The sequence below is a fragment of the Lampetra planeri genome, chromosome 5 (genome assembly GCF_965212315.1).
Source record: "Lampetra planeri chromosome 5, kcLamPlan1.2.h2, whole genome shotgun sequence".
Taxonomy (NCBI): domain Eukaryota; kingdom Metazoa; phylum Chordata; class Hyperoartia; order Petromyzontiformes; family Petromyzontidae; genus Lampetra; species Lampetra planeri.
Window position 1 is genome coordinate 4,073,093 of NC_136111.1, and position 15,548 is coordinate 4,088,640.

General features: G+C 47.8%; 1 protein-coding gene across 2 annotated transcripts; it reads right to left on the bottom strand.

The window, feature by feature from the left end:
- Positions 1-56: 56 nt before the first annotated feature.
- CSRP2 (cysteine and glycine rich protein 2) lies at positions 57-12,064 on the bottom strand. 2 transcript variants are annotated; one of them, XM_078594148.1, is made up of 6 exons: positions 11,850-12,064; positions 6,691-6,819; positions 5,841-6,009; positions 5,217-5,355; positions 3,610-3,703; positions 57-2,877 (listed from the first exon to the last, which is right to left on the bottom strand). In XM_078594148.1, the coding sequence occupies exons 2-6, from the start codon at positions 6,800-6,802 to the stop codon at positions 2,801-2,803; spliced, it is 591 nt and encodes a 196-aa protein (XP_078450274.1). In that variant the 5' UTR covers positions 6,803-6,819; positions 11,850-12,064; the 3' UTR covers positions 57-2,800. The 2 variants fall into 2 exon arrangements, with proteins under 2 accessions (XP_078450274.1, XP_078450273.1); XM_078594147.1 differs by having other exon boundaries at positions 11,876-12,062.
- Positions 12,065-15,548: the final 3,484 nt, after the last annotated feature.

Genomic DNA, 15,548 nt, shown 5'->3' on the forward strand with positions numbered 1-15,548 from the left:
CAGAAGCCTACCTAACCCTTGCAGCCACGCGTCTGCACAGATTGCCAACACACACATTTGGTGTAAGGTTTTAATGAAAGTGAAAATGCTCCAACGACAACGGCACGTCATCCCGTTTCATCGCGCAACAGACGTAAATGATACAAAACTAGTGTATTTGCGGTAGAGATCTAACTAATGAACCTAAGATTATACATTTTAGTGTTCGCAAATTACTTGCTAGGCTTGTGTCCGAACCCCGTTCGCCATCAGACTTTCGCTAGAGATGTCTACATTGTCTGCACGGTTGTCTTTTAAGGGGGCTCATAATGGGCAGTGTCAGAGTACTAACCAGTCACGAAACTCATCACCTCGCTTGCTTACGCTCTCGGACTAAATTGCGTGCTGAAGCTCAGGATTCAAATGTAGGATTTCAAACGGTGCTAATCAGTAAATGAAATAAATGAATACAACTAAATTAAATCACGACGTTTCGGGCGCAACACACGCTTGTGTTGTGCCCGAAACGTCGTGATTTAATTTAGTTGTTTTCATTTATTTCATTTATTTTCTACCTACGTGACTTTACCGAAAAAAACAAAGAGTATGAATCCTTGCAGTCCCGAAAACTTCAAATCTAGAATTAGGTGCCAATCAGGTCAATGCCCTATGGCCAGGGTTCCCAAAAGCCACGGCGCTTCGGAACAAGGGTCAACTGCTGTACGGACATGCTTAGAAACAAGTGAACTACTCTACATATTTTTCATGGAATATTAAAGGTCCTTCAGCTCATCTGGCCGCAACCCCCAGAAATTGTACAGTTCGACATTCAACGGCAATGTGGAAACAACTTGTGGAATGTAAACGATCCTGCGAGATTAAAAAAAGAAAATGGAACAAAGCAAAGTGCTGTGTTTCCATTGTCTAACATTGACCAAACTTGCAATAAAGTAGATGCAGCATTTTTTAGTTTTACAATCATCTGCAAAGTTATGAAATAATATACGTATATTTATCGAATACCGACAATGGACTTTACTTAGTACTTTATTATAGTTGAAAATACATATTTGAAAGTGTTTCCCGACAGTAACATACATGGGGGGGGGGGGGGGGGCGGGGGATTCGAATCTTCATATACGATTCTGATCCAGTGATGGAAATTACACGTTATTGTGGCTGGGGGCAGTCTCAGAAAATGCATCCTATATTAGTATCGTCATAATCATCAGCAGCCATGAACAATCAACTGTTGGATGAAGGCCTCTCCAAGCCATCCTGCAACGTAACGATTGTAATGCTTAAGCATAGTATAAAACAAAACTTATTGAATATTATATGCTTGGTTCTTTCGGTAAAGTCACGTAGAAGGGAAACAATACAATAATACAAATATAAAACAATAAACTTCTCACTAGAATTTTATTGTTTTATATTATAGAATTGTATTGTTTTATATTTTTTATTATTTACCGAAAGAACCAAGAATATTGAATATTATAAAGCTATATTATAATGGATTTATTTAGATTTTTGATTTCAATGTAAAATCGGCTGTTATAATTATTTCAGGATTAAGCAACTGAAGCTTTGACAAATATTGTTTACCCATGCTGGACTCACGCAATGCTGCACCACTTGAGAAGTCGTAAGCTAACAATCTACAGACACCAACATGTGCCAGTGGACATTCATCACCACAGCATAACACGTTAATCACATGCGTATGGTGAGCGTGATAGCCAGAGAACATTGTCTCCCCAACTCATCAGGAAGCAAGTCATGGGCAAGCCTGCGTTCAGTTAAATTTATGAGGCCGTGAGAATGTGGTTCTGGGTTGCCAGGTTGCCGTGAAGGGGGGGTATCGTGAGGTGTTTTGTAACTCGGTGCGCCGTTCTAATAAACGGGCTCTTGTTGAAATCTGAAAGGCTGTTATGGTTCGTGCGATACAACATGTTAGGAACACTTAAGGATGTTTTGGAAGATTTAGTCGGATGTTGTTGGGATTTCGCAAGTTATTGAATGCAATTTAAATTTAGCACAGGTAAAGGTGCAGGGCTGAAATCGCTTGTTCATGCCGCATTTGGCAGAAAGGCCTCCACTGCTGGCTCTCTAGGGAGTTCCTCTCGAAGGTGTTTGGCCTACTCGTCCATGCTGACCAGACATCTTGGAAGAGGTGGGAGTGCCCACTGAATATACAAAAACTATATAATTATTCAGGAAAAGTTCAATTCAGCGTGAAGGCACTCTTTTTCCCAGCAGCGTTGTTTCTCTCGATTTCTCAACACAAGCAAATAAGAGTAATTCTAAAAGCTCTATATGCAGATTGGTCAGCAACCTACTTGCTCTACTGCCCTTTTAATAACCACCTTCACAGCGGAGCAATTTAAGAGTCTCAAACACACTTATCTACCTCGCCTGTGTGATCATCTTTGGATTGCATGCGTACACGTGCAATCAGTAGATAATCTTACAGGTTGCTCTGGGGCCTAAGAGACTTTTGTCGGATTATTGAAAATCATTAACACAGTTTGAGGAGCCCCCAAGGTAATGTTATGGGCCCCAATAATACACGCTGTATTCGTCGTCCTTCTCCGAGTGCCGATGTGTCAATTTGCACTCCCCCAACATACGTGGACACGCGAGGAAGAATGTGGGACGTCGCTGCCGACGACAAGGTGGGGGCGAAGGGGAGTGGCGAAAGAAGGGCCTGGTGTCAACCCTCGCCCACCGCTGGATCTTTTTCCGGAGCGATGGTGGGAACGGCGGCTCCTGCGTCCGCGAGAAACGGGGGGGGGGGGGGGGGGGGGTCGCCCACGCGTCACTGCGCGTGGGCCAACGCTCCCGCTCCTTGTCCGAAGCCAAAGCCTTTGGGGCCAAAGTTCTTGGCGTAGCACGCTGTGGGGAGGCGGCGGGAGAAAGGGAGGGGAGCAAAGTGGAGCGAGTGGGTTGGGATGACGAGACGGGAGGAACAGCTGACAAAAATAAAAACAGTCAAAGCTTTAGTTTCTGTTTTTCATAGATTCACACTACTTTCGCCAATCCACAGCTGAATGAGGTCCTCCCCGTGCTCTTCAGGTTATGAGGTTGAATGACCGCACTTCACCACGCTGATTAGTGCGGCTTGAAGGCAAGCAACATAGATGTGGGAGTATAACGTATTTGGGTACTGCCCTCTGCTAACCACAGCGTAGACCCACAGCCTATGACATCCAATTGTGGACGTGGTGCTCCATCTGAGCACTTTCCAAGCACAACTCTGCTTAGCTTGGTCAGAGGCTTATAAAAACTTTAATGGTACATTTTTCCAAATCTCCTTTATTTTGTTATTATACTATGTTTTAATATCTAACGAGACCGATCAGGTAAATTGGTCAAAGGTTCAACATTACACAGAATATAACCCAACTCGAGATCACAGCTCGACACCCCTCGCAATACGGCCTCTGTTTAACAACCGTGACTTGAGAGAAAACATATTCTTGCCGTGCAGGTTGGAACTTCATGCACACGGTGACTGCTACGTGGCCCATCGAGAGATGGCGAGGAAGGTGTATTGCGTCTAAGCACAATGCCACCTGGCGAGATACGATGGCGCAGGGCCTCGTGGGCAGCGAACGCCGTGCTTACCCTTGCAGTAAATCTCGCCGTCCTTGTCCGTCACCGTCGTGGACTCCAGCCCCTTGCCACACTTGGCGCATCGAAAGCACTGCTTGTGCCATGGCTGGGGGAACACAGAGAATCGGAATCTTAATTTATACTGGAGGAATCCGATGAGCTAGAAAGCTCTTTTTCACAGATGTCTAGTCGAGGCGGGGCAGGTCAGAAAGTGACAACAACAAGCAATACAAAAACATGATAGAAGTGCAAAATATAGGAAAGGTAAGCAAATCACTACAAATAAAAATAAAATATTTTTATTTGACCAGCTAAAGACCACTGAGATTTCAGCTTCTTTTTCAGAAGCGACCTGGCCACAAACGATAGTTCAATGAAGTGGCTTATGATGTTGACATTTACAGCGGCCAAGTAATCTGAAAACGCATTATTTTTTGGAGGCTCAACCTGGATAAGTGGTGACCTGGTGTGGCCCACTGGTGTGGCCCCTTTCCCTCCATCAGCTACGCCTACTTTTGCCATAGCCAAGCCCACGCAACTGCTAGCCCCGCCCACTACTCGGGTAGCTCCGCCCACTACCAAGGTAGCTCCGCCCACTATCCACGTAGCTCCACCCACTACCAAGGTAGCTCCACCCACTGTCCACGTAGCTCCACCCACTGCTCAGGGAGCTCCACTTTTTAGTCCCTGCATGATGAGTCAAGCACGATGCCAGAGCAAAAAAATTATCAGGTCTTTGTGTTTGTCAATGCTTCGCGATACCGAAACCAGACAGTGTCGGCCAAACCGGGTCGTATGGTTGCTTTAGCCAAGGTGCGTGGGGGAAGGGGGGGGGGCTTGGAGAAGAACCCACAGAAGGGCGGGAAGTGGAGTGATTGGGTTTGTGAGAGAGGAAGCGATGGTTGATGCTTTTGCAAGGCTTTTCCTTCCCCCGCCTGATGAGACTCAAAACCTCATTTGTTTTTTTTTCTTCTTCCAAAACCTTGTTTGGTTATACCCTCATACTCGTTGCTGGGAGATGAACGCTTACAGTCACAAGTTTACAATTGCTGATGACTGAAGGATGTAGAATAATTGGGTGATATGAGCCGGCGTACGTTTTACCTATTCTGTCAGTCAGCAGTGTCCCCCCTATGTTTATTTGTCTTCCCGTCAACTTTTTGTGTAAAGTTTGTTGTCCTTTCCAGCACCTCTGATTACCACGGTTGGCTACGTACGGTGCGAAAGAAGTTCAATAAACATACATTATTTAGCAACGAAGATTCGACGTGCAAAGCTAGTATGATAAAACAAAAAAACTTTGCAAGAAAAAAGAGGTGTTGTCCTCGGAGATGAACTATGCCAAAATAAGCGATGAATAACAATGTATTATTTTGCATGTGTGTGTGTGTCAAGTCATTGGTGAGAAGGGCCGAGATCGTCACCGCACTTCTGCACTTGAGAACCTAGTCGGCTCGGTGTCTCTCGCATGAAGGGGGGTGGTGGGGGGGGGGCGTCACTAGCCCTCCCGAGAGCACAGCGAGCCACCACTTCGCACAGCTTGCTCCCGTGGAGAACATGCACGCGGTGCCATCGAGCGCACGCGACGTCATCGAGCGGCGCAAGGAGAAGACACGAACCTTCCCGCCCCCGATGACGCGCTCGGCCGCGTACACGGACTTGTCGCAGCGCGAGCACTTCTCGGCTCCGCCGAACTTCCCCGCCCCCTTGGAGGCTCCGGACTCCCCACTGCCGCCTCCCCAGCCGCCGGGCCGCGCCCTGCGAGGAGCCAGGGGATTGAGCCACGCCGGTCAGCGGTGATCCGCCAGGGGAGAGGGGGCACACAACCGCTGCGTCATCAAAACTTCTAAAAACACCGGCCCCTTTCATTGGTCAACATGAATTGGGATTTAACCGGTGTAGAGGCACCGATTTGACAAAACCTTGTAAAATCTGCTTAAATGGTTTTTCTAAATATGGCCCATTATAACCTACGTTAAAGGCGGTGTATTCGCTTTACGTTTCGGTCCAAACCATTGCGCCAAATGGATGCGTAATCATCCCTAAATGGCGAATGCCATCCCAACGTTTCCACGCTCAAATGAGCACCGGATTCTGCTCATCTCCACTGCTGCCCCGGCTCGTGGCGCATCACGCGGGGGGCACGCTGTGCACCTTCGTGGGTGCTCGCTAACAGCACTCGCCCGAACAGTCTGGTGAGGCTATTTCGGGGGATCTTTGTCTTTCGTGCGTGCGTCGCTCACTCGTCGGGCTTGATGCCGAGGTGCTGGCCCGAGTCCATGCTGAGCGTCCCCGCGCCCTGCCCGTAGCCGTAGCCCTTGGGGCCATGCTTCTTGGCATAGCAGGACTTGCAGAAGATCTCCGAGCCGTGCGACGCCACCGTCGTGCTGTCCAGGTTCTTACGGCAAACCTCTGCGTGATGGGGATGGGGGAGGTCGGTGGGTGGGGGGGGGGAGTAGCTCATGTTGCGCATCACAATCCTCTGCAGTTGCCACTCCAAGCCGGATGAGTGAATTTCGCCACCTCGATTTAATGTTCAACCCCTCCCTCCCTCTCTCTCTCTCTCTACCCATCCTTTGCCTATGCCGCACCTCTGATGATCACGGTTGGCTGCGTACGGTGAGAAAGAAGTTCAACATACATACAAACACATGCCAGATAACAAAGGAGTACGTGACCCAAATCCCATGGACTGTGAGTAGGATGGTGATGACACCCAACTGTCTGAAGAGCCGTGATCAGGTCAGCACTAAACATGACGTGCCATCTTCGCACTGTTTCCAAAAGCTACACAGCTACACCACGTAACTGGTGATGGTTATGATGATGATGGTTGTGGCAGCGGTGGTCGTGATGATGATAGTACTGGAAATAATAACGATGGTGGTGGTGATGATAGTGGTAATTATGATGGTGGTGGCAATTATGACAGTGATGTTTCTGGTGATGACGATGATGATGGCGGCGGTGAGGAAGATGATAGCGATGCTGGCGGTGATGACGATATTGGCAGCAGTTTTGATTATGAAAGTAATGGTGGTGGTAAAGATGATGATGGTTTTGACCGAGCGCGTGTGAATGATCGTCACTTACGACACAGAAAGCAGGACTTGTGGAAGCTGCCTCCCGCGCACTGCACCTCCTCCGCGTGGTACACGCGCTGGTTGCACACGCCACACGCGGCGCCACCGCCCCACTGCGACATTGCGGACACCTGCGTCTCTGCACAAAGACAAAGATCCCCCGTATAGCCTTACTAGACTGTTGGGGCAAGTGCTGTTAGTGAGCAGCACCTATGAAGACCGGCGCGGCACACGAGGGGGTGGGTGGCCAGCACCACGCCTGGCCGCCTTTGTCTCCCTAGTGGCGATGTTTACACACCGCACCAGGTCCTCATTTGAGGCTGAGTCTACCTAAGGGAGGCCCAGGACCGGTCCAGATATTCGTCACTGGTATTGCCTGTGAGCGGGAATCGAAACTCGGTACACTGGGCTCGTTGCACACCACGCTAACCACTGCATTACCGCACACGCACACAGAGACACAGAGACATAGATCCTCGTTCAGCCGATGGGTGTTGCCATGGGCACTGTGTGTTATCGTGGTGTGGTCTGGGACTGTTTGTTTTAGTTGTTGTTTTTCTGCCTTACCCAAGTTTGCATTTCGTGTTGAAAAATCGGCAGGAATTAACTTATGCAAGTTGTACTTATACTGTATAATTTATATATATTTAGTGACTTTCTTACATTTTCTCTCTTTTGCACTTTAATCGTTGGTATTTGTTGTTGTAACTTTCTAGCCGGCCCATACTGGACATCTGTGAACAGAGCTTCATAGCCCATCGGATTCATCCAAATGCTGAAGATGTTGATTCTAATGTAAGTGATCACATATTCAGGCCAGCAAGCTCCACTCACTATTGGGGAATTAAGGCTGTGGATTAAAATCCTTTTTTGGGGGGAGTTCGTCTCACTTTTCGACAGACTGGGCACTGCCATAGGAACGTGTAGTTTTCACAACTAACTCAGGGCTGCTCCTACAATGGATGAGCAAACTGTCCAGCGCCTGTAATCGCTTTCTTGACTCAAGAGCACACGAGGGATTCGAGTGGTTGGCATCACACTCGCTCACCTGTTGCGTCTACATATGTTCTACATGTATGTTGAACTTCTTTCGCACCGTACGTAGCCAACCGCGCCCATCGGAGGTGCGTGGGAAAGAAAAACACACTAAATACAAAAAGCAGTTCTAAAGAAATGGGCGTACACCACATCAGGTGCTCATTTATGGCTGGAGTTAGCATGACGGTTTACGCTCCTCGATAAGCAAGGTACAGTATTGTGGTTCATTTGTGGCAAACACGTCGTGTGTGTGACGAGTGCGACCTTCCAGACCACCCACTTTACTGACCCGCACTGACCAGCACGGTTAAGCGGGAGCTAAACGATGCCCGCGGCCGACACTTTGTGGGGAGGCCTTTGTCCAGCAGTCGACTGAAGCATGGCTGTACATTCGTGCCCCGCAGAGTTAGCGTGGCCAGAGGTTTTGGAAGGAGTCACAACTTATTTCGCCTGCCTCACAATCTCCTCCCAATCCCATCGAGTTGTTGAGACGTGGGTGTCTAGACATGGTGATGTGGCCGAATGAGTCTTGCGCCCATTTTCATGGGATTTAGTTGACGGGAAGACAAAGTCTTGAATTTCATCGACAAGGGTTCCGCTTTTCTTCCGACTGTCACAGACAGAAATTTCGTAGCCAAGAAATCGGTCCCGGGCCACGGGATGAGGCGCTTACCCACCGGCACTGTCACCCGCCGAGCGGTTTAACGCCCCGTCGTTATTTGTGCTGAATATTCGTCAAAGCACAAGGTTTGTATTGAAACATTGACGTGAATGCTACAGTACTTGCACCATCACAACCACTCTGGGTTTCACCTTCGATTGGAAGTTGAAACCTCGTCGTTTTCGACAACTCTGTGCAACAGAAAACAGCTTTAACTACCGTGTTTAAACAACGTCCACGGGTTGGAATTTTGTGGTTGTGCGGCATGGCTGGATTTGCCAACGTTGCAACGGACCAAGCCCACGCGTCATTCTCGATCCGTCAAGGTGTAGTTTTCAAAATCTTGGCAATAAAGCGGAACACGAGCAGCGGATCGCTGGCACAAAACGATTCCTGACAGCCGAACACGGACGCCAATTCCCGCGATGTCCGGGTCAAATCTGGCAGGTGGCAAGCCGAGGTGTTTGGCTGTCCGATGATGCGTCTTCGGGTGGTGCCGCACCTCGTTATGGATTATGTCCCAGCATTGATCCGTTGTCATTGGTTATGAATAAAGTAGGCCGATAAATTGGCATTTCGCCAGAAGGGGCTCTCGGGAAATGACACCACGACGTTAAGTGCTGTACTGTACTTCTTGTAAGTGCACTTCCATTGGTCTCTTACACAACACGAGAGGATGTTTCTTCATGCCATGTAAGAGTTGCTATATCATATGCATGTATGTTGAATCTTCTTTCGCGCTGTACATAGCCAAAATATGTAGTCATCAGAGCTGGAATGTGTTGAACTAAAGTGCAATTCAGTTATCAGGCGGCACAACAATGCATAATGAGTTTGTGTACGATGTTGCTTTTGTTTTGAACGGGGTCCTGTCGTTTACATGAAGTGCTCTTGCCAATAATACCTGGCAGCATTCGATTAACAAGCACGACTGTGCTGATGAGACCTCGAAGGTCGAAACCGGTCCACAGTTTGCTTGCTTAAATAAATGCTGCTGGATTACATTGCTCTGGAAAGCCTAGAGGTTGACGGACTAAATATTAATTTTATTTACATGTGGAGGTACAAAATGAATTTCTTATATATGGTTTTCACATGTATGGTGTGGTCATTGGTCACTGGGTTGAGATCATAAATTTGCTACGTAATTTGTGGCTGGAGCCCAAGGTTTAAAGCCAGATCTCAATTGTTGGCTCATTGTTCCGACAAAGCTGTTATGAGCCTCCAGAGAGCCTGTGAGTCAACTCTGTCGACCATTACTTACAAAAAAAACTTGTGATGTATTTTTTCCATTAAAATTTTCCTAACTTCTTCTGTGACTCAACGTCGTTTGTACCCATGTGTTTAACCAGAAGATTAAATAAGACAAATATCCCCCCCATAGCCTGAGCAGACTGCTGGGGCAAGTGCTGTTAGCGAGCACCTATGAAGGCCGGCATGGCACACGAGGGGGTGGGTGACCAGCACCACGCCTGGCCGCCTTTGTCTCCCCAGTGGCGATGTTTACACACCGCACCAGGCCCTCATTTGAGGCTGAGTCTTTCTCTTCAAGTTGAAATGGTACAACTTTAATTATTATTAATCACACTCCAAAAAAATATTTAATTTATTTATGAGCACTTTGTTCGTTCAAAAAAAACCCAACAACTTAAAACAGTTTTTCAGGAAGTTCCTGTTTTGGATCTGAGACCATTACCTTATTAAGTGTTTTTGCAGGCTTCAGGAAACTGCCTTTTCGAGAAAAAAAAACCACTCACGATTTACGCCTCAGAGTGGGCCCGCACGTTAACCTACTTGCTGTGCATCCTTCTTTGCGCACTTACTCACAGCCTAACAGGTCAGAGGTGTGCTCCACAACATCACGCAATGGGTACCCGTCTCTCTGCGGTCCACCGACCCTAACTCCGTGTCCCCAGACGACGGGCATGCATCGCAGCCACAATGCCACCACGCCAACAAGGGCCTCATTGTAAATACGTTAACAATGAGAGTCTCTTCCTAAGCCCAACATCAATTGTCTCTTTCAACTGTAAAAAAAATAATTTATATATTTACGCATTTAAAATACAGATCCAGATTAACTTGTAAACCCCCATTGAGACAAAAGGTCGTGGTGTGGATGGTTTGTCGGAAAGAAAGCATTCCATTGAATGTCAAACGAACCCAACACAATCGTCAATTGCACTGTGGGTTGACGCGTGTGCAGTGTATGTATCGTGTGTGGAAGATGTGTGCCGAGATGTGTCATGGATTGTTTGGTGTGTGTCTGTGTGAACGTGTGTTTGTGGTTGTTTCGTGTCCAAATCTGGCTGTCGCCTGGTGAAGCTAGTTGTAATTACTGGCGAAACGTCGTACTCAGATTGTAAATGTTGTGGCTTGGCTCTCCAACACGCCGGTGTGGTGCTGTACTAGTATACTACACTATACACTAGTGCTGTACTAGTGCCGAATTGGCCACGTTCTGTTTACGTGACAACCCTTACGAGTTGGCTGTGTCGGGTGGTGGCGGGTTTAACGACACATTTATATATTTATATATCTAACCCCAAAAAAGCTCTTATGTCCAGTGTTGGTTTTAGTGTGTGTGTGGTGTATATGATGGGTGTGTGAATTCGTGGTATGATTCTGCACGGTCGGTGTGTGTGTGTGTGCGCGTGGAGTTGTAGATTGTGCGTCTAAAGTTTTGGTTGGTATCCGCCAAGGTGCTGTGCCGGCCTTTCATAGGTGCTCGCCAACAGCACCTGCCCCAAAAGTCGGTTGAGACTATACGGCTGATCTTTATCTTTGCTCCGTGTGAGTGAGCACGGTTTGACGTTGCTGGTTTGTGTTGTTTGGCGTGCGCGTATGCGTGGTGATGAATGGGCGTTAATAATACAGTCATCTGTGAGCGTAATAAAACAACACAATCATTGTATGTTGAACTTCTATCGCACCGCACGTAGCCAATCGGAGGTGGGTGACTACATGCACGAAGCCGACAATTTTCGTAGCTTTTTGTGTGGGTGTGAATTCAAAGTCTCCTCTTCGCCAGAGCAACGCGGGCTTTGAACATTGCCAGGCAGAACGCGCGCGTGTGTTTACAGTGCGCATATACACAGGGTGATTCAAAAACATATTAACGCTTAAACTATCGCTTTTAACGCTAAAAGAACGGATGATACACTGCAACGCGTTAACAAATGTATGTTAACAGCTTCAAAAAGTCAGAGCCTCCACTTGTTCGCCCTCGTTGTCAACGCGTGCCCGGAATCTTCCCGAGGTGGTCCCCAGAGGCCCCGAGGCCTCGTTCCGTGTGGCGTTGTCGCAAATTCTCGCAAGTGTCAACATTTTTTTTAAAGCACCCTCTGCGCGTGTATATATTTAAACACAAAAAACCCCGCCCAACGTTCAAATGTGACATTCGTGTTGAGGACGGCGTTACACCACTCCGCCTCCTCTTCCGATGGCGAGTGTGACGGGCGATGTCGTACCTGGACCAGGGCACAGCAACACTTACTTGACTGCCGCCGCGGTGTGACGAGACGCGTCACCCTGTGTGTGACACGAGGGGTGGTGGTGGTGGGAGACGATGCCGAGCCCTGGGTCGTCTGCTGCCCTTGTTGGGGGGTGGAGGCGAGTGGTCTGTCTGGTCGCCTCGGGGAGGAGGTTTATATGGGGGGTGGAGGAGGAGGAGGGAGCCGTGGTGCCGGATGAGCGTCGAGAAAATGCAGGGGAGGGACTTCCAGCAGCACACGCGGACTGACACAATTGCCTGCAATAGGCGATTGGTGCAAGTGCTGTTTGCGAGCACCTATGAAGGCCGGCACAGCGCGCGAGGCGTGGGTGGCCAGCACCACGCCCGGCCGCCTTTGTCTCCCGAGTAACGATGTTTACACACGGCTGAGTCGACCTAGGAACTGGTTCTGGCCGTGAGCGGCAATCAAACTCGGGTGTCTACAGGGTTCATAACGCGGTGCGCTAACCACTGCGCCACCGTTCCCCATACAAATACAAACGCAGTGACAGGCAGTGGCACCCACGTAGTGACCAAAAGCCCAAGACACACACACACACACGCACGCCACAATGGCACACACATACACACTGATATATACACAATGGCCTACGAGGATATACACACACTGACATGTGGATATATACACACACTCACACGTACATGCACACACACACTCTAAGTGCAACAATCCTCCAAACGAGATTATCTCATCCCCCATACATACACGCGCGTGCACAAATGTGACATGCAGGCACACTGACACACACCTACTACACACTCGTGATGCAACGATGGTCGCATGACAGAAGAGATGATCTCATCGTGGTCATCTTCACGGAGACAAATAGACACGCGCGCGCCTCCGCAATGGCATACGCACACACCACATGCTGGACCTCGTTACGCATGTTCTCAGTCACACGCGCACCATCACCTTGCAGACAAAGACAAAATATCTTGCTGAGCCGCCCCTCCTGGACAAATGTGAAAAAGAGCTTCATGGCTCATCGCATTCTCTCCAGTCTAGATAAAGATGCTGATTCTGTTGGAACCTCATTTGCCAGAAGAAAAAGATGATAATTGTTTTTTTACCCTTTTATCTGGCAACAAAACTGACACCTTTTTTACAAGGAGTCATGTTTGCATAGACCACAATACCTGCAGTCAGATAAAAGGGTAAAAAAACTATTATGCTGATTCTGGTTACGAAGACGAATGTGCCCATTGGTAGGTATACAGCATGTGACAGACCGTGTGGGGCAAGTGCTATTTGCGAGCACCTGTTAAGGGCTGGCACATGGCCTCCAAAGGGATGATGTTTACACAGAGACAAAGATCCCCATTATAGCCTTAACAGGCTGTTAAGGGGCATACGCTGCTAGCGAGCACCTATGAAGGTCAACGCAACCTTCATAGGTCACACGCATACATGCAGAGTTCAGACGTGGATGCATATACATGCATGTAAAACACGTACTACGGTAACGATGTCAGTTTTATATTGCGTCATTCATGCCAATTGCATCTCACAACGCTGCACAAATAATAATTACATGCATAGTTGATAGCAAATGTAAAGTAAATGTTGCCGTCAGAAAATTTAAATAAATGAAACAAATCGATAAATGATCTAAAAACAAAAGGAATAAACTCAATATATCATACAGACAGACAGATACATACACAGGCATAGACATAACACGTACATATACAGATATACAGGGTGTCCCATAAGTCTGGAATCATAGGGAAAAATAACTAATTCATATTTCAATCTTGATTTGAAGCTTTCGTGACTGCAGGGATCCATACTCTTTGGTTCTTTCGGTAAAGTCACGTAGATAGAAAAATAAAAAAAAATAGCTGGTAGAATAAAAACATTGTTTAGTTTTATTTTGATTATGTTTAAGTGATTAGTTTACCTTTCCACTTTGCACTCCTATCGTTTTGTTTGTTTGTTGTTGTAACGTTTAGGACCCGTCCCTACTGGACGTCTGCGAAAAAGCGCTTTATAGCTCATCGGATTCGTAGGTAGAAAATACAAATAAATCATAATTCATATTTCCCTGGTCATTGGATCAGGCGTCGAGGGCCTGTGTAATGGCCAGCGAGAAGCTCCGATCTCCGATCTCACACCCCTGAATGTTGACGTCTCTGGGGTCACCTGAAGGCGCTGGGTCAACGCAGAGAAAATCCAGTGTTAAACATTTGTGCACGTAACACCGTTACGCCTGATACCATTTACCGTGTGCTTGCTGACTGGGCATCTCGTCTGGAGTTGTGGATCAGGAACAATGGTGGACACATTGAGCACGTTCTGTGAGTAGAAGCGTAATTATTGTCTTTATTGTATTAGAAGACGATCACATATACAAAGATCCCCATATGGAATTTTACAGACTGTTAGGACAAGCGCTGTTAGTGAGCACCTGTGAAGGCCGCCACGGCACACGAGGGGGTGGGTGGTCACCACCACGCTCGGCCGCCTTTGTCTCCCCAGTGGCGATGTTAACAACACACCGCACCGCGTACTCGTTTGAGGATGAGTCGATCTAGGGGAGACCCATGACGGGTTCAAATAATCGTCACTGGTGTTGGCCGTGAGCGGGAATCGAACTCGGATCGCCGGTGTTGGTAACGCAGCGCGCTAGCCACCGCGCCACCACTCCCCACTATACACATGCGACAGACATGCATGAGTACATACTTACAGACATACACAACAATCGAAGAGACAACCTACTAGCAGTTATCTTGGGTTTGAGTGCAGAGAGGAGACAGGCAGACCAGTTTCTGAAGGTGCCTCTTGGAGAGTAAAGAGTATGTTCTCTGCCGTGGTCTTTAGACTTGTGGCTCCTAAATCCATAGGGTCCCGGGGACCACGTGGGTCCCCAAAGCCGTGGGAAATGGTCCGCGGAATGTATGGGGATAAAACTACGATTCAGAGGACTGTAGTTTAAATTGAGAAAATACGTTAGTTGTTTGCATGATTATCCGTGGAAATATTTGAGTGGTTGACGGGGAGTGATCCGCAAGTCCAGAGAGGATGGGAAACGCTGCCCGAAGCAGTGACGAACAGAGCGATCCCTGATGTGGTCACTCGACAAATGCCAGAGCGATCCCTGATGTGGTCACTCGACAAATGCCAGAGCGATCCCTGATGTGGTCACTCGACAATTCAAAAACAGTATCTTATGGTGCCTCTAGACACTGAACAAACCGGACTCGAGGTATATAGATTAAGAGAATGGTCTCGAGTATCAGCAATGACAGCAGCAGCAATAATCTGAGAGCCAGGTAGGCATGTAGCTACTCGACTAAATTGAAAACTCGACTCTGCTCATGATGCGTGCAATAAATCATGCGCATTAGAACCGATTACTGGATTTTCGAGGCGTACATATTTCGCGTGCTAAGTTCATATAAACCCACCGCCACTTCGATGTTTTGTTACGTGACCACGGTAATCAAACCATATAACGGATTTTAGTTGTTTTTAAAAATCGCATTGCAATCGGAATATCGTGACGCTTAATCGAATCGTTAACGGGGAGGAGGGGGGGATGTCAAGCTGTTGAATGCCAAATAGGTATGGTCAGGTTAGTGGCACAGAGTGGGTGTGAGGAACGCGGGACTATCTGGCGCTGACGACGACGACGAGACGTGACGCGCA

Coding starts and splice junctions, on each gene's coding strand:
- CSRP2 (XM_078594148.1), bottom strand. CDS start 6,802: ATGTCGCAGTGGGGCGGTGGCGCCGCGTGTGGCGTGTGCAACCAGCGC. Junction 3,704..5,216: donor GCGTCATCGGGGGCGGGAAG/GTTCGTGTCTTC, acceptor GTGTTCCCCCAG/CCATGGCACAAGCAGTGCTT. Junction 2,878..3,609: donor CGGCGAGATTTACTGCAAGG/GTAAGCACGGCG, acceptor GCCTCCCCACAG/CGTGCTACGCCAAGAACTTT.